The sequence below is a fragment of the Aquarana catesbeiana genome, linkage group LG12, assembly GCF_042186555.1.
Source record: "Aquarana catesbeiana isolate 2022-GZ linkage group LG12, ASM4218655v1, whole genome shotgun sequence".
NCBI classification, from domain to species: Eukaryota; Metazoa; Chordata; class Amphibia; order Anura; family Ranidae; genus Aquarana; species Aquarana catesbeiana.
In genome coordinates, this window is record NC_133335.1 from 243,028,816 (window position 1) to 243,053,472 (window position 24,657).

Genomic DNA, 24,657 nt, shown 5'->3' on the forward strand with positions numbered 1-24,657 from the left:
CAATCACAGCGCAAACTCGGGCCGCGTCCAATCACAGCGCAAACTCGGGCCGCGTCCAATCACAGCGCAAACTCGGGCCGTGTCCAATCACACCGCAAACTCACGCCGTGTCCAATCACACCGCAAACTCACGCCGTGTCCAATCACACCGCAAACTCACGCCGTGTCCAATCACACCGCAAACTCACGCCGTGTCCAATCACAGCGCAAACTCATGCCGTGTCCAATCACAGCGCAAACTCGCGCCGCGTCCAATCACACCGCAAACTCGCGCCGCGTCCAATCACACCGCAAACTCACGCCGTGTCCATTCACAGCGCAAACCCACGCCGTGTCCAATCATAGCGCAAACCCACGCCGTGTCCAATCACAGCGCAAACTCACGCCGTGTCCAATCACACTGCAAACTCACACCGCGTCCAATCACACCGCAAACTCAAGCCGTGTCCAATCACAGCGCAAACTCACGCCGTGTCCAATCACACCGCAAACTCACGCCGTGTCCAATCACACCGCAAACTCACGCCGTGTCCAATCACACCGCAAACTCACGCCGTGTCCAATCACACCGCAAACTCACGCCGTGTCCAATCACAGCGCAAACTCATGCCGTGTCCAATCACAGCGCAAACTCACGCCGTGGCCAATCACAGCGCAAACTCACGTCGTGTCCAATCACAGCGCAAACTCACGCCGTGTCCAATCACAGCGCAAACTCACGCCGTGTCCAATCACAGTGCAAACTCACGCCGTTTCCAGTGTCCAATCACAGCACGGGACAGCGGTGGGGGGGGGGGGGGGGGCTGACATAGCAGGAAGCACACTGCGACCTACAGGTACATGGCGGTGCCTGGCTGTGCCACCTGCTCGCAGTATATCTGCTGTCAGCTGGTCGAGAAGAGGTTAAAGCCGAGTGTAAAGGATTAGATAAGGTTTCTTGCAGCGACTTGTACAGCGGCTGATCACCAAAATCTCGAGTCTATAAAATGACGTCTTCAGTCCGGGACTTGAATCAATAAACAACTTTCTCAGCATCAGTACAAGCAGCAGCAAGTCCGGCTCCTTTATAACATGACGATATACATCAGAAACTTCACAATTACATATTCTATAAAACATTCAAAGATCGCAGAGCCACCAGCAACACTTTCCCAAGGAGCTTGCACTCTATTGTCCCTGTGACAGTCAGTCAATCTGTAGAGCGGATTATCGGCTGGAAGCCAAACTATCCGGAGTCTTTATGTGATATCAAAGAATATTCTGCTTTGTAAAGAACGAACGACGCCACACAGGATCGCTATAAAAGGAAAACATTCCCCTCACATCATAAAATCTTCATCAAGATCCTGAAATATAAAAAGAAGCGAATTACTAGAATACAAAAAGATGAATTGGCCCTTTAAATCTGAGGCTCACAACACGGACCGGGTTCTTTGGACCTTGTTCAGCTTTCGCATCGCTCGATGCTTCACGATTACAGGAAGGTCAGAAAGCACAACGGGACAGGATAATCGCTGTGACCCTGCGATCGTGGATTAATGGCTTCATCTCCTTATGGTCTGGTTTACAATATGTCTGCTGTACAGAAGAAGAAGGTCAATGTGCACTGAATGGTAAAGAGAGATCTGTACGGGGCGATCGAGCCGGCTGGGCCTTGGATTTCACAGAGCAAAAAGTTTATTCGCTTTTCACACATTTCATTCATAAATCACATCCTCTAGGAAAGCAGAACTGATACATTTTGTGCAAAATTCATAAATTCGATCGTCACAATTGAGAAAATTTTCACTTCATCTGCTGGTTACCATGGAGAGAAAAGCTTGTTCTAGTTTGAAGCTCTGATCCTGACATTTTAGGGGTGTTCCTCCAGATCCAGAGCATAAAATAAAGAGGAAAATCTCAACATCTGGGGGAAAGAGAAGTGAACCCACATCATAGGGGGCTGGGCGATTTTCTTAAAAAAAATAAAATAAAAAAAAAAAAAAAAAAAAACTATTCACAATTCGAATTGAGTTTTTTTTTTTTTTGGACACCGCACCGGTCCTGAGGAGCTGCGGGCAGTAGTTTTTAGGTGAGGCCGCGGCTTCGGCCTAGTCCGCGGCGTCCGGCCTCACGGACTAGGCCGAAGCCACGGACTCGCCTAAAAAACTCCTACCCGCAGCTCCTCAGGACCGGCGCGGTGAAAAAAAAAAAAACTCAAAAAATCGATTTGCTTAAATTTTGAATCTATTTGACCTCTCAACTCAATCCAAGATTTAAATCGATTTTTTTCCCCAGCCCTACCACATCACAAAAATCGATCAATAAATGGTGTATTACATGCTGTTCATACACCGTCACTGAGATTACTTTTCTGTATACAATGAGGGCGAGATATTACATGTAGATTGATGGAGGTGTCACCTCCCTGCTATTCTAAGACACAGCCTGTGACCGGCAGAAATCTGCCCAAACCATGTCAAAAATAATAACGTTTTAATTTCAGATTTATATTTGTAGCATTTAAAAAAAAAAAAAAAAAAAGTTTAATATGAATTATTCATTTTTATTCTTTATTCCTAAGGCTTTTTTTGTTGTTGTTGAACATGTGACCAGCAGAAGACTACAAGCTCCTCCTGCTTGTGTTTCCCTGTAGACAGGCTGGGAGAGAGCCGGGTCATGTGACAGCTGGATACCGATTAAGAAAAAGGTAGTTTTTTTTTTTAAATTAAAAGCATTAGAGAGCCGCCATCCACATCCAGAAATAGAAGGGACAATGTAAGTTAAACAGGTGTGTTTAGTATCACTTTACTCAAATGCCATAAAAATCTGAGATCTCAGTTTTGGGTGGATGGACACTCAGGTAAAGCGAATGTAAAACTTTTTTTTTTTAAATGCCTATACTTGCCTGCTCTGTGTAATGGTTTTGCACAGAGCAGCCCCGGTCCTCTTCTTCTGGGCTCCCCCCACTAGCGCTCTAGGCCCCTCCTCTTCATCAGATGCCCCCACAGCAAGCGGCTTTCCATGGGGGCACCCGTACGGGCCGGCCACTGACAGACAGTGGGACTTGGACCCCGCTCCCATGTCACAGCTTTTGATTGGCAGCAGCGGGAGCCAACAGCTGCTATCAAGTGGTCCAATGAGGAGAGTGACAGCGGCTGGAGCCACTGCGCTCGTGCACATCGCTGGATCGCGCTCAGGTAAGAAAAGGAGGGGGATGGGGAGGGAGCTGCAGCACATCAGGTTTTTCACTTTAATGCATAAAAATGCATTAACCGAAAAACCTTAAGGCTTCACAACCACTTTAAACAGAGAACTGAAAATACTTTGCACAGATAGCGGATTTGTCTCCCTGTAAAGCTGACCATATACTGTTAGATGGGAAGCGGCAGCAGAACTATCCCCCTCTCTCTGTCACACCCGGGGGGGCCCCCACTTCACACAGAACTATCCCCCTCTCTGTCACACCCGGGGGGGCCCCACTTCACACAGAACTATCCCCCTCTCTCTGTCACACCTGGGGGGGCCCCACTTCACACAGAACTATCCCCCTCTCTGTCACACCCGGGGGGCCCCACTTCACACAGAACTATCTCCCTCTCTCTGTCACACCCGGGGGGCCCCACTTCACACAGAACTATCCCCCTCTCTCTGTCACACCTGGGGGGGCCCCACTTCACACAGAACTATTCCCCTCTCTCTGTCACATCTATGGGGGGCCCCACTTCACACAGAACTATCCCCCTCTCTCTGTCACACCTATGGGGGGCCCCACTTCACACAGAACTATCCCCCTCTCTCTGTCACACCCGGGGGGCCCCACTTCACACAGAACTATCCCCCTCTCTCTGTCACACCCGGGGGGGCCCCCACTTCACACAGAACTATCCCCCTCTCTGTCACACCCGGGGGGGCCCCACTTCACACAGAACTATTCCCCTCTCTGTCACACCCGGGGGGGCCCCACTTCACACAGAACTATCCCCCTCTCTCTGTCACACCTATGGGGGGCCCCACTTCACACAGAACTATCCCCCTCTCTGTCACACCCGGGGGGGCCCCACTTCACACAGAACTATTCCCCTCTCTGTCACACCCGGGGGGGCCCCACTTCACACAGAACTATCCCCCTCTCTCTGTCACAACTATGGGGGGCCCCACTTCACACAGAACTATCCCTTCTCTCTGTCACACCTATGGGGGGCCCCACTTCACACAGAACTATCCCTTCTCTCTGTCACACCCGGGGGGCCCCACTTCACACAGAACTATCCCCCTCTCTCTGTCACACCTATGGGGGGCCCCCACTTCACACAGAACTATCCCCCTCTCTGTCACACCCGGGGGGGCCCCACTTCACACAGAACTATTCCCCTCTCTGTCACACCCGGGGGGGCCCCACTTCACACAGAACTATCCCCCTCTCTCTGTCACAACTATGGGGGGCCCCACTTCACACAGAACTATCCCTTCTCTCTGTCACACCTATGGGGGGCCCCACTTCACACAGAACTATCCCCCTCTCTCTGTCACAACTATGGGGGGCCCCACTTCACACAGAACTATCCCCCTCTCTCTGTCACACCTATGGGGGGCCCCACTTCACACAGAACTATCCCCCTCTCTGTCACACCCGGGGGGGCCCCACTTCACACAGAACTATTCCCCTCTCTCTGTCACACCCGGGGGGGCCCCACTTCACACAGAACTATTCCCCTCTCTCTGTCACACCTATGGGGGGCCCCACTTCACACAGAACTATTCCCCTCTCTCTGTCACATCTATGGGGGGCCCCACTTCACACAGAACTATTCCCCTCTCTCTGTCACACCTATGGGGGCCCCACTTCACACAGAACTATTCCCCTCTCTCTGTCACACCTATGGGGGCCCCACTTCACACAGAACTATTCCCCTCTCTCTGTCACATCTATGGGGGGCCCCACTTCACACAGAACTATTCCCCTCTCTCTGTCACACCTATGGGGGCCCCACTTCACACAGAACTATTCCCCTCTCTCTGTCACACCTATGGGGCCCCCACTTCACACAGAACTATCCCCCTCTCTCTGTCACACCTATGGGGGCCCCACTTCACACAGAACTATTCCCCTCTCTCTGTCACACCTATGGGGCCCCCACTTCACACAGAACTATCCCCCTCTCTCTGTCACACCTATGGGGGGCCCCACTTCACACAGAACTATCCCCCTCTCTCTGTCACACCTATGGGGGGCCCCACTTCACACAGAACTATCCCCCTCTCTCTGTCACACCCGGGGGGGCCCACTTCACACAGAACTATTCCCCTCTCTCTGTCACACCTATGGGGGCCCCACTTCACACAGAACTATTCCCCTCTCTCTGTCACACCTATGGGGGGCCCCACTTCACACAGAACTATTCCCCTCTCTCTGTCACACCTATGGGGGCCCCACTTCACACAGAACTATTCCCCTCTCTCTGTCACATCTATGGGGGGCCCCACTTCACACAGAACTATTCCCCTCTCTCTGTCACATCTATGGGGGGCCCCACTTCACACAGAACTATCCCCCTCTCTCTGTCACACCCGGGGGGGCCCCACTTCACACAGAACTATTCCCCTCTCTGTCACACCTATGGGGGGCCCCACTTCACACAGAACTATCCCCCTCTCTCTGTCACACCCGGGGGGGCCCCACTTCACACAGAACTATTCCCCTCTCTCTGTCACATCTATGGGGGCCCCACTTCACACAGAACTATTCCCCTCTCTCTGTCACATCTATGGGGGGCCCCACTTCACACAGAACTATTCCCCTCTCTCTGTCACATCTATGGGGGGGCCCCACTTCACACAGAACTATTCCCCTCTCTCTGTCACATCTATGGGGGGGCCCCACTTCACACAGAACTATTCCCCTCTCTCTGTCACACCTATGGGGGCCCCACTTCACACAGAACTATTCCCCTCTCTCTGTCACACCTATGGGGGGCCCCACTTCACACAGAACTATCCCCCTCTCTGTCACACCCGGGGGGCCCCACTTCACACAGAACTATCCCCCTCTCTCTGTCACACCTATGGGGGGCCCCACTTCACACAGAACTATTCCCCTCTCTCTGTCACATCTATGGGGGGCCCCACTTCACACAGAACTATTCCCCTCTCTGTCACACCCGGGGGGCCCCACTTCACACAGAACTATTCCCCTCTCTCTGTCACACCTATGGGGGGCCCCACTTCACACAGAACTATCCCCCTCTCTGTCACACCCGGGGGGCCCCACTTCACACAGAACTATCCCCCTCTCTCTGTCACACCTATGGGGGGCCCCACTTCACACAGAACTATTCCCCTCTCTCTGTCACATCTATGGGGGGCCCCACTTCACACAGAACTATTCCCCTCTCTGTCACACCCGGGGGCCCCACTTCACACAGAACTATTCCCCTCTCTCTGTCACATCTATGGGGGGCCCCACTTCACACAGAACTATTCCCCTCTCTCTGTCACACCCGGGGGGCCCCACTTCACACAGAACTATTCCCCTCTCTCTGTCACACCTATGGGGGCCCCACTTCACACAGAACTATTCCCCTCTCTGTCACACCCGGGGGCCCCACTTCACACAGAACTATTCCCCTCTCTCTGTCACATCTATGGGGGGCCCCACTTCACACAGAACTATTCCCCTCTCTCTGTCACACCCGGGGGGCCCCACTTCCTGACCGCCAGGAAGAAAAAGACGAGTCTGAGGTCTGGATCACGTCTGTTTCCCGATTTCAGGGAAATCCAATCTGATAGGTAATTTATTGCACTCAGGTTACTGCAATGTAACAGTCTCAGTGAATAAGGTCACCACTTTATTGTTTTTTATTAAATGCCACCACAGAACAGGACTATTTACTGCGGCCCGCCAGTGGTTGTTCTCTACCGCATTTTGTCTGTACCGGGCAGTGACGATCAATGAAAAACCGCGCTATGCTCAACACGCTGACAGGAAAACCATTAGTGCTAGTGGTCGGGCCCGAGACACGTGCGACTTTTCTCCAGATACTGGAAAGATTCAGGATGTAAACATTCCATCACTGGGCTGGCCTGTCACAGTAAATTTATATATTATATATATATATATTTATTACACATACACACACATATACATACACTAGGAATGCACCGAAATTTCGGCTGAAAATGGTGTTTTCTGCATTTTGCCGAAAGAAAAAAAAAAAATTGCCGATAATAGAGTATGCACAGCAGCAGTGGCCTTGCATCATGTCTGCTAGGAGGTGCATCAAATGGAAATTTTGCTAATACTATTAGTGTGTTGAAGTAAGATTGCAGACATGATCCAAGAGCTGGTCAGAGACTGCAGACATGATCCAAGAGCTGGTCAGAGACTGCAGACATGATCCAAGAGACGGTCAGAGACTGCAGACATGATCCAAGAGACGGTCAGAGACGGTCAGAGACTGCAGACATAATACAAGAGACGGTCAGAGACTGCAGACATGATCCAAGAGACGGTCAGAGACTGCAGACATGATCCAAGAGACGGTCAGAGACTTCAGACATGATCCAAGAGACGGTCAGAGACTGCAGACATGATCCAAGAGACGGTCAGAGACTGCAGACATGATCCAAGAGACGGTCAGAGACTGCAGACATGATCCAAGAGACGGTCAGAAACTGCAGACATGATCCAAGAGACGGTCAGAGACTGCAGACATGATCCAAGAGACGGTCAGAGACTGCAGACATGATCCAAGAGACGGTCAGAGACTGCAGACATGATCCAAGAGACGGTCAGAGACTGCAGACATGATCCAAGAGACGGTCAGAGACTGCAGACATGTTCCAAGAGACGGTCAGAGACTGCAGACATGTTCCAAGAGACGGTCAGAGACTGAGGACATGATCCAAGAGACGGTCAGAGACTGAGGACATGATACAAAAGATGGTCAGAGACTGCAGACATGATACAAGAGATGGTCAGAGACTGCAGACATGGTCCAAGAGACGGTCAGAGACTGCAGACATGGTCCAAGAGACGGTCAGAGACTGCAGACATGATACAAGAGAAGGTCAGAGACTGCAGACATGATCCAAGAGACGGTCAGAGACTGCAGACATGATCCAAGAGACGGTCAGAGACTGCAGACATGATCCAAGAGACGGTCAGAGACTGCAGACATGATCCAAGAGACGGTCAGAGACTGCAGACATGATACAAGAGACGGTCAGAGACTGAGGACATGATACAAGAGATGGTCAGAGACTGCAGACATGATACAAGAGACGGTCAGAGACTGCAGACATGATACAAGAGACGGTCAGAGACTGCAGACATGATCCAAGAGACGGTCAGAGACTGAGGACATGATACAAGAGACGGTCAGAGACTGAGGACATGATACAAGAGATGGTCAGAGACTGCAGACATGATACAAGAGATGGTCAGAGACTGCAGACATGATACAAGAGATGGTCAGAGACTGCAGACATGATACAAGAGACGGTCAGAGACTGAGGACATGATACAAGAGATGGTCAGAGACTGCAGACATGATACAAGAGACGGTCAGAGACTGCAGACATGATCCAAGAGACGGTCAGAGACTGCAGACATGATACAATATTTAGTTTTATAAATACAAATATTTGTTAAAAACTCATTTTCGGCAAAGTGCATCCTCGGTACCAAAATTTCCATTCAGTGCACCCCTAAAAATTATATACACATACATACATACATACATACACACACAGTACCTGTGGGAGCCCCATGGAGGGTGCATATCACTGTAATAGGCACCACTGCTACAGTGATCTCCACTAGATGCCATGTCCTGTGCCGAGTGGTTGAACTGTGAACAGGAGGTTGCCCACGCGGGACGGGCACCATTCGGAGAATGCTGTGTATTCTCTCAATGAATGCAAACCATTACCCGATTGGACGAGGTGGAGAGTGTGATGTCACTGCCTCCCCCTCTCCACCTCATTTTGCAGTCATTGAGAAAATGGAAAGTGTTCCCTAAATGGTGCCTGGAGGAATCCCATAGGTATAGTAAATACATAGTTACATACATGCTGGACCATTGTACCCATGTGCAAAGATCCATACCTCGTATTCTTCTATAATTATCCTAAGCAAATCAAATCTCAACTGAAATGAGAAATCTGACATTTATATATCGGACACCAATAAGGAGATTTTTTTTTAAACATCAAAACCGACCAGCCATCTGTGAACATTTATTACAAGCACAATCTAAAAAAGCAAAGTATAAATGAAGGATATAATCACCGACAGAAACTTCAAATATTTTATGAAACAACCAAAATGGAAATATTAGCATGGATCCAATGACGTGGCCATTGTGGTTAAATATTCTACGTTTTTACTATAACAAAACCTTGAATAAAACCACAAAAACTAGCCGAATCTGACGAGGAGTAACGTATCTCCTGATATGACTCAGGGGATATATCAGCAGCACTGACAGAGAAAACTGACGATGAAGACAGTTGGGTGAAATCTGCCAAAGTATCTTCTGAAAAACTGTACTGTGGTCAGGCAAGGTGCGCCCATCGAGAGCAGCAATCACCATACACAGCAATCAAAAACAACCCCCAACCAACCGCGTCTTCTACATACAGGAATTACAATGTCTCAGAAAATAAAGACGGTGTAAAGACGGTGTAGACATGTCAGGTTAGGTGTAAACATGCCGATCGTCAGCACATAGAATAATTTCATGCCCATCCACCGACTGGAAACTGCGTGACATACCGACGCTATTTCATGGCTGAACTACTTGTCCTCTCAAAGATTTACACCCCCTCCCCCCCCCCCTCATGACCAGGCCATGTTCTGCTTTTTTTTTGGCACTGTGTTACCTTAACTGGTAATTGCGCGGTCGTGCAACGCTGTACGAAAATGAAATTAGGGATGCAGCGATACCATTTTTTTTTTTTTTCTTTTTTTACGGATACTGATACTTTTTTTTTTAGTACTCGCCGATACCAATTACCGATACCTAACAGCAACTGTTTTGTTTTCACTTCAACTGTCAGCAATGGTACAAACCATTAAAAAGTTATTTACAAATAAAATAAAATAGATTTTTTTTTTTTTTATTTTGCAATGTGAAATGTGTAAATATATGTTTATATGTGTAAAAATATTCACAAAAAAAAAAAAAAAAAAAAAGAAGTCTTCATTGTTTATCGTTTATAAAATAGACGTGAAAAAAAAAAAAACAACAAGCAGAAAAATAATAATTACATGGAGGAGAATAGGGAGTTAATTAAGGCTGATTAGAGTAAATTAAGGGTTAATAAGGGGTTAAATAGAGGAACATTTCTTCATCACTTTGATCTGCAGATGAAGAAACAGAAAGATACAAAAAGAAACAATGTTTCTTTTTATTTTAGTGTTTCAATGGTTGAGCAATGTTGTTAATAAACATTGGCTGCTTTTTTTTTTTTCCTGACAGCTCCAATTACCGGACTTCTTTAACACTTCAGCTGTCAACAGAGGAGACCCCCACTGACAGCTCAAAGAACCGAGCCTGAAAGTATTAGTTTTTAGGTATCGGTTCATTTGCACGAGTACAGATACTTGTGCAAATACTCGGTATCGGCACCGATATCAATACTAGTATCAGTGCAACCTTAAATGAAATTGATATTTTTTTTCACATAAAGAGCTTTCTTTTGGTGGTATTTGATCACCTCTTTGGGGGTGGGGGTTGTGTAAAAAAAAAAAAATATAAGAAAAAAAAAATATAAGAAAAAAAAAAAAAGTTGGAGCAAAAAAAACAAAAAACACAACCTATTAGGTTTTCTACTTGGTTATAAAACATATGATGATTTTATTAAATATTTCTTCATAAATTTAGCCCAAATGTATTTTGTATTCTGCTACGTCCTAATACAAAAAAAAAAAAAAAAAAATCAATGACAAGACAGTGACATAAAAAATTGCAACGATCGCCATTTTATTCCCTAGAGTATGAACTACATACACAGAGTGAGTTGAGAGGTCAAATCGATTCAACATTTAAGCAAATCGATTTTTTTAGATTTTTCTTTTTTCACCAGGACTGTCGCTGACACCGCGCCGGTCCTGAGGAGCTAGTCCGCGTGCAGACGCCGCGGACTAAGTCGAAGCTGCGGCCTCACCTAAAAACTCCTGCACGCAGCTCCTCAGGACCGGCACGGTGTCCATCGAGAAAAAAACAACAGTCGAATCGTGAATCAAGTTTTCTTCAACAAAATCGCAGATTTCTTTTTTTTTTTTTTGGAGAAAATCGCCCAGCTCTACACACATACAAATATATAATGTTTGGGGGTTATAAGTAATTTTCTAGCAAAAAATACTGATTTAAACGTGGTTAATATTTTATTTTTTATGCAGATAGGAAAAGAAGTGTTCTAGGTGGTCGGTATTGGAGCTGCAGGGGTAACAGATTCCCAAAAATAAGAAACTGCCAATAAATAACCCGTCTAACACGGGGCAAAGCAAGTGATCTGGTAACCCGGTTACAACCCATGTTGTAGATTAACCTGTAGAAATATGTAAAGGGGGGGGGGGGGGGGAATCACCCGAATATATCACAAAAGCCGGGCAGGACAATCCCAGGGGGGGGGGTCCAGACAGCCGATAGGCCAGAGAGCATCTTTTCGGAGCCTTTTGTTACCGTTGTCAATGGAAACATTCTCATTAGCTTCCTAAGTCCGCTCCCTACATCCCACATTAGAATGAATGGCTTCTCAATGAGCGGGTTTCTCTTGGCATTCCACACACACAGTACAGGCCTCACTTCTCAGGATCTCACTTTTCATTTTCTAAGCTGCACTGATAACATGAACGGGATGAGCCGATTGGTGGATTTGGACAGACGGCTTCTCTAACACACAAGGCCCATACACAGGGTGTCAGGAGGAGTACATACAATCTCCACAGCAGATATCAGGCAGAAGGAATGATACACATACAGCTGGAGATTATTGTAATGTCTCCACAACTCTGAGGGAATAAAAAAAAAAGAAAAAAAGAAAAAAAGGAAAGTGAAACATGTTTATGTTCTCTACTGTCACTGGTTACCATCCAATCATCTGAAGGATCAAAGCTTCGTGCTGCAATGTACAAAATGCTTTGCAAAAAAGTGGGTTCAAGTGTGAAAAGTAAGGGAGCAGCACACAGACACACAAATAAAAAAACCAGTAGAAGATCGTATATAGCAAGTGGAAACCAGTATCTAGCGGCCATTTTTTTTCCACTATCAAAGCAAGAATGAGATTGGTTGGTTGGTTGGTGAGGACGACTCTTCCGCTTTCCTCTCTGACAAGCTGCAACCTTTACAAAACACGACTCGATGCGGAATCAATGAGAACCGAGATAAATGGTTAACAAGGAAGGGGGGGGGGGAGGGGGGGGTGTAAGAATGGATCTTCATTGCTATGCAGGAATGAGGAGCCGGTGACCAGCATGGCAAAGGACAACTGCAGGAGCTATACTGATATACTGAAGAGCGATACCACAAGAGGGGGGGGGGATGTTACAGAAACAACCTAAAAAGTTGAAGGGAAAAAAAATAAAAACACCACAGGGCTTGCGGCCTAAGGAACTGGATTCTTTTCCCATGTAGGGTGAAGCACGATTAGATCTAACTGGTAAACAGCCCAGAATAGCCCCTTGATTAAAGCGGTATTAACCCTTTTTTGCGCCAGCCCCTCCCGGCACTTTAAGAGGTTTCAGACGTTGGGAGGCAGGGCGGGGTTTATGATCATGTGACCGCCATGATTAGCGGTCACATGACTGTGAGCTTTCCATTAGCCCCCCCCCCCCCCCCCCCCCCCGGTAACCCTGCCGGGAGCGCACACTCGGCACAGCTGCGTCTGCTAATCGGTACGCAAATTTGCCGCTGCTCGGCGCCAGGGCCCAACTGCCGAGAGGCCCCATAGGTGTGATGTCGGCGCCAAGGGGGGTTAAACCCCAAACCAAACATTATACTGCAGCTTACCAATTCTTAAATGTGGTGGCTGCATTAGTTTTCTTTTTTAGACCCTCCCCCCCCTCTTTATTTTCATCATCTAGTGACCTAAGCAGCAAGTTGTTTTTCAAAAGAACAAGCTCTCCTGTAGATGTGTCAGAAGGCTGCGACAAACCATTCTCCACTGACAGGGGTGCATACAACCATCAGCTTTTATGTAAAGCCGTTATCCCAAAGAAACAAAGAGACTGTTTTCTGTAACTGATTATAAAGTGTGAGTTGGGAGTTTGGCTTCAATTTGTTTGTGTATCTAAATCTGCCAGTCCATCTAACACTCCCCTCCCCCAGACTAGGGGGTCCACCCATATCGTTTTTCTCAGGGCCCATATTGATTTTTCGGCCACCTTTCAGGCCGATATCAGGTGCCGATATTCTGTACATCACCGTCACCTGTCCCCCAAATGCAGCGGGTCACCTGTCACCGTCACCTGTCCCCCAAATGCAGCGGGGTCACCTGTCCCCCAAATGCAGCGGGGTCACCTGTCCCCGTCACCTGTCCCCCAAATGCAGCGGGGTCACCTGTCCCCGTCACCTGTCCCCCAAATGCAGCGGGGTCACCTGTCACCCAGATGCAGCGGGTCACCTGCCACCCAGGTGCAGCGGGGTCACCTGTCACCGTCACCTGTCCCCCAAATGCAGCGGGGTCACCTGCCACCCAGGTGCAGCGGGGTCACCTGCCACCCAGGTGCAGCGGGTCACCTGCCACCCAGGTGCAGCGGGGTCACCTGCCACCGTCACCTGTCCCCCAAATGCAGCGGGTCACCTGTCCCCCAAATGCAGCGGGTCACCTGTCCCCCAAATGCAGCGGGTCACCTGCCACCGCCACCTGTCCCCCAAATGCAGCGGGTCACCTGCCACCGTCACCTGCCACCCAGATGCAGCGGGTCACCTGCCACCGTCACCTGCCACCCAGATGCAGCGGGTCACCTGCCACCCAGATGCAGCGGGTCACCTGCCACCGTCACCTGTCACCCAGATGCAGCGGGTCACCTGTCACCCAGATGCAGCGGGTCACCTGCCACCGTCACCTGTCCCCCAAATGCAGTGGGTCACCTGCCACCGCCACCTGTCACCCAGATGCAGCGGGTCACCTGCCACCGCCACCTGCCACCCAGATGCAGCGGGTCACCTGCCACCGTCACCTGTCCCCCAAATGCAGCGGGTCACCTGCCACCCAGATGCAGCGGGTCACCTGTCCCCCAAATGCAGCGGGTCACCTGTCCCCCAAATGCAGCGGGTCACCTGTCCCCCAAATGCAGCGGGTCACCTGTCCCCCAAATGCAGCGGGGTCACCTGCCACCCAGGTGCAGTGGGGTCACCTGCCACCGTCACCTGTCCCCCAAATGCAGCGGGTCACCTGTCCCCCAAATGCAGCGGGTCACCTGCCACTCATTTTTTTACATCACAAAAACCTGACATTTTAACAGTGCTGTGATTACTTTTTATATCCCCTGTGTATATATATATAAAAAAGCAAAAATGAAGATGCAATAATTTGACTTCAAAAGTCCATCTTCATACAAAATCAGATAAATTCATACAAGCAATTGTACATTTTCAAACATTACAAAGCTCTTCATCAAGCCGCCATTCACAGCTTGAGACTGTACAATGGCTTCTATGAATTTATCTGATTTTGTATGAAGAAGGACTTTTGAAGTCAAAATTATTGTATCATACGGAGATCTCTTCCTCATTTTTGCTGCTCCATATCGGTGGATCAATTGGGAGCCGCTGCTGAAGAGATCTCTCCGTTCAGTCACTTATCTATGGCACAACAGGAGGGACCCCCCCTTCATTTTTTTTTTTAAAGCATAAATATGTTTTATCCCCAAGACACAATTGCAAAAAAAAAAAAAAAAAATGTATGTGTATATATAATTTTATAGTACGGGACAGCGGGAATGTGTCCTGGATGGCAGGTACATCCCCCCGATATTTGAGTCGTGGTCCCTTTAAAAATGAATTATTTTAGCATCAAGCATGCTAATCAGTGCCCGAGCGCAGACAGCTTTTGGCCCCTCGACATTCTTGCTGGGCAGACTTTTTAGGCCTCATGCACAACGGGACGCTTTTTACAGCCGCTTTTTTGAGCGTTTTTTGCAGCTTAAAAAAGGCCTGTACGTTAGTCTATGGCTTCATGCCCACCTAGGCATTTTTTAGCTGCAAATGGCATAGGCGTTTTTAAGCTGTAAAAAAAAAATAAAAAACCCAGGACCAGTGGGTTCTGAGAGATGTTTTTCAGCTGTAAAAACGCTCTAACGCTCAAAAACTCTCAAAAACGTCACTCACCAACGTTTAACGTTTTTGATCCATTGAAAAAAAAAAAAAAAAAAAAAAAAGCTAAAAAACGCTAAAACCCGCTATTGCAAAAACGTTGAAAAAAGCTGAAAAAAGTTAAAAGAAAAGAAAAGAAAAAAAAAAAAATCACTGCAAAGATACTGGCGTTTTTATAACGAAAAACGAAATTTAAAACGTCCTTTTTGACGCATTTAGTTTACAGGCGTTTAATTTTTGGCTATTTGAAGAAATAAAAAAACAAAAAAAACAAAAAAAAAAAAATGTAATATATCAATTGCAGCCAAAACAGCTTACTTCAGCCAAAGTAAATAAACAGTCCTGATATTGGTAACAGCGAGCTCACCGCTAGTTTTTGGTCCCATACAGGGGTTATTGGGGGGGGGGGGGGGGGGGAGAATTATAAAATATATATATATTTTTTTTAATTTAATTTTTTTTCTTCAACTAGCCAAAAATTAAAAAACGCCTGTAAACTAAAATGCAGCTAAACTTGAGTGACCATGCTTACAAGCTGTTACAGGCATTTGGCGTTTCAAATGCCTCTGAACATTCGTCCTGAATGCATTTTTTTTTTTTTTTTTTGTGTTCCAAAAAATGCTTCTAAACTCACCTTCCTAGAAACGCCCCCCTGTGTACATGTTCAGGGGCAGCTGAAAAAAAAAAAAAAATGCCCAATATGTCCGTTTACCAGCAGCCGCGCACACGAGAGCCGCGCACACGAGAGCCGCGCACACGAGAGCCCTGCACACGAGAGCCCTGCACACGAGAGCCCTGCACACGAGAGCCCTGCACACGAGAGCCGCGCACACGAGAGCCGCGCACACGAGAGCCCTGCACACGAGAGCCGCGCACACGAGAGCCGCGCACACGAGAGCCGCGCACACGAGAGCCCTGCACACGAGAGCCCTGCACACGAGAGCCCTGCACACGAGAGCCCTGCACACGAGAGCCGCGCACACGAGAGCCGCGCACACGAGAGCCCTGCACACGAGAGCCCTGCACACGAGAGCCGTGTACATGAGGCCTTCGCAATAATAAAAGCCTGCAGCCACACACCGTATAACCAAACGCCTCCCAATCAGCAATATTCTCATCAGCGGTGCTGAGCCTGATGACATTTAATAATTAATTAGCTAATAAAACTTTCAAGCATGCGGTGTGAAATCTAAACACAGGGCAGGCGCACACATGACGGGGAGTTGCACAATGTGTGTTGTTTATAGCTATGCAGAGCGATACAAAACACCAGCCAGACGCAAAGCATGATGGGAGAAGGAAGTGTAAACATTGCATTGCCTACTATTCTCCTGTCTGGCCATGTGATGCAATCAATGAATGGAAGAGTTTTATTACAGAGAAGAGGAGGGGGAAACCATCCAAACAAAATGTTTGTGTTTTGGTCCCTGTCAGATCCCTCTAGCTGCCCCTTTTTTTCAAAAGAATCGTTCCTTTCAGAAGACACTGGACCGAACCCAAAACGTTATCCCCCCCCCAGGACGAGGGCAGGTGTGACAAATCTCACAGAGCTCTCCTACAAGTGTCAACGCCTTATGTAACCGACAAGACGGAGCCTGCAGCAACGCCAAAACACAAAAGAGGCAAGGACGGCGGTGAGCGGGGTGCGATGCCAAGCAACCTCAGCCTGGCATCTTCTCCTCAGACGGCACAGCAGAGGAGAGAGGGAAAGGCTGCGATCAACCACAAGAGCCCATCACAGACATTCACCCCGGAGGAAAAACAATCGCTGAACTAAAGACAAATTCCACTCATTTACCTGACAACTGTGCTGAGCCTGAGCAATATTTACATCAATTACCTGAAGTCCCAACAGGTCAGAACCCAAAATCATCATCTCAACACCTTCAGGGCAAGACAACTACTAAACCAAACTCCCCTTCTGTACATCCGGGGGGGACAAACCCCAATATAATAACCTGAATATTCCACCAGATCTACACCGTACTAATGTTTATATACAATGTCATGTGACCCCCCCGCAGGGAGGGCTGTGTGGTATCTCCCCCGAATGTCACTCACACAGAAAAAAGAAACAACGTATAGAGTCATGTGACAGGAAGCTGCAGCCCCATATTAATAAATATGACAGGATGTTGTGACCACCCCAATTCCCCACCATGTTACTGAACACTGCAGTCTCTTCTCCCTCGGGGCCTCTTCTGTTGCCCATCCTATGCAGTCCCCCCTGCCGGGCCCCTACATTTACACAAAGTCCCCATGTGACAGGATCCTGCAGCCACCTCCTCTCAGATATCCCCCCCTATATATGGTATCATGTGACAGGATCCTGCAGCCACCTCCTCTCAGATATCCCCCCCCCCTATATATGGTATCATGTGACAGGATCCTGCAGCCACCTCCTCTCAGATATCCCCCCCCCCCTATATATGGTATCATGTGACAGGCTGCTGCAGCCACCACCTCTCAGATATCCCCCTCCCCCCTATATGGTATCATGTGACAGGCTGCTGCAGTCCCAACTCCTTGGTCTGTGTTTATAAACAGCACCACAAGACAGGACACTGCAGCCTCCTCATATGATGCAGACCCCGAGCCCTGTGCTTATCCATAGCAGCAAATGACTGTATACTGCACACCACTGTGTACATGACACCATGCAACAGGAAACTGCAGCCAATCCCCCCCCCCCCCCTTATATTTATAAGATGTGCCGCATGGCAGGATGCTGCAACCCGCTGAGGCCCTGTTGTAATACACAGCACCATGTGACAGGCTGCTGTAGCCCCTCCATCTATATACAGCACCATGAGAAGCTGCAGCCCTGTCATGTCTACATATAGTGTCATGTGACACGATACTGCATCCTGTGTTTACACATAGGGCACCATGTGACAGGAAGCGGCCCGTTTTGTTTACACATAGGGCACCATGTGACAGGAAGCGGCCCCTTCTGTTTACACATAGGGCACCATGTGACAGGAAGCGGCCCCTTCTGTTTACATAGGGCACCATGTGACAGGAGGCGGCCCCCCTTCTGTTTACATAGGGCACCATGTGACAGGAAGCGGCCCCCCCTTCGGTTTACACATAGGGCACCATGTGACAGGAAGCGGCCCCATCAGTTTACATGGGGTACCATGTGACAGGAAGCGGCCCCCCTTCTGTTTACATAGGGCACCATGTGACAGGAAGCGGCCCCCCTTCTGTTTACATGGGGTACCATGTGACCCCCCGGTACTCACACTCGGGGAGGAGCTCCCCTCCTCTGTACAAACCTCCCCCCCACCCCGGTGTCCCCAGTAATCACTCAGGGGAGGAGCCCCCCCCCCTGTAAACCCCCCCAGTACTCACACTCGGGGCAGTGGCAGGGCCCCGTCCTCTGTACATACTTTATCCCCAGTACTCACATTCGGGGAGAGGGGCAGTGGGGGGCCCCCCTCTCTACACCCCCCGATGTTTCTCACACTCAGGGGAGGGGCTCTCCACTGTACACACCCCCCCGGTTCCCTGGTACTCACACTCAGGGAGGGGCTCTCCTCTGTACACACACCCCCGGTTCTCACTCGGGGGAGGGGCTTTTGTCTTTACACACCCCCCCCGGTACTCGGGGGAGGGGGCTCTCCTCTGTACACCCCCCCCGGTACTCGGGGGAGGGGGCTCTCCTCTGTACACCCCCCCCCCGGTACTCGGGGGAGGGGGCTCTCCTCTGTACACCCCCCCCCGGTACTCGGGGGAGGGGGCTCTCCTCTGTACACCCCCCCCCCCGGTACTCGGGGGAGGGGGCTCTCCTCTGTACACCCCCCCCGGTACTCGGGGGAGGGGGCTCTCCTCTGTACACCCCCCCCCGGTACTCGGGGGAGGGGGCTCTCCTCTGTACACCCCCCCCCCGGTACTCGGGGGAGGGGGCTCTCCTCTGTACACCCCCCCCCCCGGTACTCGGGGGAGGGGGCTCTCCTCTGTACACCCCCCCCCCCCGGTACTCGGGGGAGGGGGCTCTCCTCTGTACACCCCCCCCGGTACTCGGGGGAGGGGGCTCTCCTCTGTACACACCCCCCCGGTACTCGGGGGAGGGGGCTCTCCTCTGTACACACCCCCCCGGTACTCGGGGGAGGGGGCTCTCCTCTGTACACACCCCCCCGGTACTCGGGGGAGGGGGCTCTCCTCTGTACACACCCCCCCGGTACTCGGGGGAGGGGGCTCTCCTCTGTACACACACCCCCCCCGGTACTCGGGGGAGGGGGCTCTCCTCTGTACACACACCCCCCCGGTACTCGGGGGAGGGGGCTCTCCTCTGCACACACCCCCCCGGTACTCGGGGGAGGGGGCTCTCCTCTGTACACACCCCCACGGATCCCCGGCACTCGGCAGAGGGGCCCTCCTCTGTACACACCCCCCCATTTCCCCGGTACTCACACTCGGGGGGGGGGGGGGCAGTGGCGGGGCCCCTCCTCTGTACACACTCGCCGGTACTCGGGGGGAGGGGCTCTCCTCTGTACACACACCCCCGGTTCCCCGGTACTCGGGGGAGGAGCTTCCGTCCTCTGTACACACACCCCCGGTTCCCCGGTACTCACACTCGGGGGAGGGGCTCTCCTCTGTACACACCCCCCGGTACTCGGGGGAGGGGCTCTCCTCTGTACACACACCCCCGGTACTCACACTCGGGGGAGGGGCTCTCCTCTGTACACACCCCCCGGTTCCCCGGTACTCGGGGGAGGGGCTCTCCTCTGTACACACCCCCCGGGTCCCCGGTACTCGGGGGAGGGGCTCTCCTCTGTACACACCCCCCGGGTCCCCGGTACTCGGGGGAGGAGCTTCCCTCCTCTGTACACACCCCCCGGTACTCACACTCGGGGGAGGGGCTCTCCTCTGTACACACCCCCCGGTTCCCCGGTACTCGGGGGAGGGGCTCTCCTCTGTACACACATCCCCTCCGGTTCCCCGGTACTCGGGGGAGGAGCTTCCATCCTCTGTACACACCCCCCGGGTACTCACACTCGGGGGAGGGGCTCTCCTCTGTACACACCCCCCGGTTCCCCGATACTCGGGGGGGGGGCTCTCCTCTGTACACACCCCCCGGTTCCCCAATACTCGGGGGAGGGGCTCTCCTCTGTACACACCCCCCGGTTCCCCGATACTCGGGGGAGGGGCTCTCCTCTGTACACACCCCCCCAGGTTCCCCGGTACTCGGGGGAGGAGCTTCCCTCCTCTGTACACACCCCCCCGTACTCACACTCGGGGGAGGGGCTCTCCTCTGTACACCCCCCCTATCCCCGGTACTCGGGGGAGGAGCTTCCCTCCTCTGTACACACCCCCTGGTATCTCCGGTACTCACACTCGGGGGAGGGGCTCTCCTCTGTACACACCCCCCGGTTCCCCGGTACTCGGGGGAGGAGCTTCCCTCCTCTGTACACACCCCCCGGTTCCCCGGTACTCGGGGGAGGGGCTATCCTCTGTACACACCCCCTATCCCCGGTACTCGGGGGAGGAGCTTCCCTCTGTACACACCCCCCCGGTTCCCCGGTATCCCCGGTACTCACACTCGGGGGAGGGGCAGTGGCGGGGCCCCCCGTCTCTGGAACACACCGTCCACGAACACCCCGTTCTTGCCCAGGCAGCGCAGGTAGAACTCGGCGTCCTGCTCGTCTCCGGCGGTGAAGATCTCCAGGTGGCGGCGGGAGATGAAGCTGGAGTGGCCCATGCTGACATCCACCGAGCCCTGAGACGAGTTGCGGCCTATGGTCACCGAGCGCTTCTTCATCAGGTACTCGAACTCCCGGCCCTCCAGCCGGGCCACCACCGCCGCCATCTTCTCTCAGGTGACTCCGGGCACCGGCGGCGGCGGCCAGCGACAGAAAAGGAAAGAAGGAGGGGGAGGGAGGGCGCAGCCTAACCTTCCAGCGGCACGCAGCCGACGGCCCTCAGCCAATGGGGACGGCCCGACCAGGGAGTGGGCGGGGACTCGCGCGGACGGTTCGGTTGAGACGCGTGGTGTGACTGGGTGGACGTCATCGGGCGGGGCGGGGCTTAGGACGGTTTGGTTGAGGCGCGCTCGGGGAGGAATGGCAGTGACAGCCGGGGGCGGGGTCAGGGTTAGGTTGTGGCGGAGAAGAGCGGCCTTGTGGGCGGGAGTAGGCTCTGCTCCTGTGAGCGGCGTGGCCGGGCCTTCTGCACCACAACAACGGACACCCCCTCCCCCAACCGGGGACCGACCAATAATGTCACCAATTCTACACCACAACAACGGACACGACCCCCCCCTCCCCCAACCGGGGACCAGAAATGTCACCCTTCCTGTCATGTGTGACCGCCAATCAGAGCCTGCAATAAAATATAAACAAACCCAATGTGTGCAAAACAATCACATAAATATATATCATCCATTCATCACATATATATCCCGATCATAAATATATATATCATCCATTCATCATATATATATCCCGATCATAAATATATATATCATCCATTCATCACATATATAACCCGATCATAAATATATATATCATCCATTCATCACATATATAACCCGATCATAAATATATATATCATCCATTCATCACATATATAACCCGATCATAAATATATATATCATCCATTCATCCGATATATAACCCGATCATAAATATATATATCATTCTTTCATCATATATATAACCCGATCATAAATATATATATCATCCATTCATCATATATATAACCCGATCATAAATATATATATCATCCTTTCATCACATATATAACCCGATCATAAATATATATATCATCCTTTCATCATATATATAACCCGATCATAAATATATATATCATCCATTCATCCGATATATAACCCGATCATAAATATATATATCATCCTTTCATCACATATACAACCCGATCATAAATATATATATCATCCTTTCATCATATATATAACCCGATCATAAATATATATATCATCCTTTCATCATATATATAACCCGATCATAAATATATATATCATCCATTCATCATATATGTTCCTATCATAACAATACAACATTCCTGTCATGAGTACAGGCCATTCATACACATCACCTCTCTCTGTATATATATATATCTCATATTCTAGAGAAAATTCCTGACAGAAGTGCCATCTGTACACAAATAATAATCACCTCATAGTGTATATCACAAATATATATACATATATATATATACTGTACATACAGTGTATATAGAGAGATATACGTATACTGTATATATATATATATATATATATATATATATATATATATATATATATACATGACTGTCATGAATACGGTTTGTATACACATAACAATCACCTCATGTCATATACAGACCATACCGGATCAATAACATTGGCGTTAAGAGTAGTGTCCATATATACAGTATATACATAAAAGACTGTACAAAATAATCCATTCATATACTGTATGTATAATGTACCCCATCATACCAATACATCGTTCCTGTCAGATGCACCAGCGATTTATATAAAGCATACAAAAAGTATATATAGAGCGATATGTACATATACTGTATATATACAGTATATATCTCTCACATTCCCATATCTTATATAGAGAAAATTCCTGTCAGAAGTGCCATCTGTACATAAATAATAATCACCTCATAGTGTATATCACAAATATATATACATATGCTTTTATACTTACAGTGTATATATATAATATATATATATTCCAGTCAGGAGTACGGTTTGTATACACATAACAATCACCTCATGTCATATACAGACCATACCGGATCAATAACATTGGCATCAAGAGTAGTGTCCATATATAAATACACATAAGACTGTACAAAATATATATTCATATACTGTATGTACCCCATCACACCAATACATCATTCCTGTCAGATGCACCGACCATTTATAAAAATCATGCATACAGTATAAAACAGTATATAGAGAGAGATAGATGCATACACTGTATATATATATATATATATATATATATATATATATATATATAATATAAATAAAAACATTCCTGTCAGGAGGACCGTGTGCCTACACATAACAATCACCTCATGTCATATATACCATACCAGGTCAATAACATCAAAAGTGCTGTATATATACCGTATTTATCGGCGTATAACACGCACATTCATTTTAAGAGGTTTTAAGGAAAAAAACTTAAATTTTAAATAAGGAACTTTGAAGCAAAATAAGGGTCAGTGCCCATCTGTAGCCTCATCAATGCAGCTTGATCAATGCCCATCTGCAGCCTCACCATTGCCATCAATGCAGCAGCCTCACCATTGCCATCAATGCAGCAGCCTCACCATTGCCTTCAATGCAGCAGCCTCACCATTGCCTTCAATGCAGCAGCCTCACCATTGCCATCAATGCAGCAGCCTCACCATTGCCTTCAATGCAGCAGCCTCACCATTGCCTTCAATGCAGCAGCCTCACCATTGCCATCAATGCAGCAGCCTCACCATTGCCATCAATGCAGCAGCCTCACCATTGCCTTCAATGCAGCAGCCTCACCATTGCCTTCAATGCAGCAGCCTCACCATTGCCATCAATGCAGCAGCCTCACCATTGCCTTCAATGCAGCAGCCTCACCATTGCCTTCAATGCAGCAGCCTCACCATTGCCATCAATGCAGCAGCCTCACCATTGCCTTCAATGCAGCAGTCTCATTATTGCCTTAAATGCAGCAGTCTCACCATTGCCATCAATGCATCATCCTCACCACTGCCATCAATGCAGCAGCCTCACCATTGCCATCAGTGCAGCCTGATCGATGCCCATCTGCAGCCTAGAGGGGACAGGGAGGGTGGCGAGACAAGCGCCGATAGATTACATACAGTGAGAATCTCCTATGATAGACAGAACATTGGTCCAATGGTGGCCCAGGAGACGGCACTTTCTATTACAGAGGCCTCACCATTGCCTTCAATGCAGCAGCCTCACCATTGCCATCAATGCAGCAGCCTCACCATTGCCTTCAATGCAGCAGTCTCATTATTGCCTTAAATGCAGCAGCCTCGCCTTTGCCATCAGTGCAGCCTGATCAATGCCCATCTGCAGCCTCGGAGGGGACAGGGAGGGGGGGCAGGACGAGCGCCGACAGATTACATACAGTGAGAATCCCCTATGATTAACAGAACATTGGTCCAATGGCGGCCCAGGAGACAGGACTTCCTATTACAGAGGCCGCCAAGAAAACAGGAGATTCTCACTGTATGTAATCTGATGGCGCTCGTCCCGCCCCCCTCCCTGTCCCCTCCGAGGCAGATAAAATTGAAGTATTGGCGTATAACACGCACAGGCTATTTGCACCCGATTTCCAGGGTGAAAAAGTGCGTGTTATACGCCAATAAATACAGT

General features: G+C 49.5%; 1 protein-coding gene across 4 annotated transcripts in view; it reads right to left on the minus strand.

Annotated features, from left to right (window-relative positions):
- Positions 1 to 21,200, minus strand: part of FOXK2 (forkhead box K2) — a 141,430-nt gene extending 120,230 nt beyond the window's left edge. Inside the window, exon 1 of one of the 4 annotated variants that reach the window (XM_073607024.1) lies at positions 20,846 to 21,200. In XM_073607024.1, coding sequence (XP_073463125.1) covers positions 20,846 to 21,114 — 269 coding nt within the window. In that variant the 5' untranslated portion in view covers positions 21,115 to 21,200. The remainder of the gene's footprint in view (positions 1 to 20,845) is intronic. The other 3 variants (XM_073607022.1, XM_073607025.1, XM_073607023.1) reach the window with 3 other exon arrangements.
- Positions 21,201 to 24,657: the final 3,457 nt, after the last annotated feature.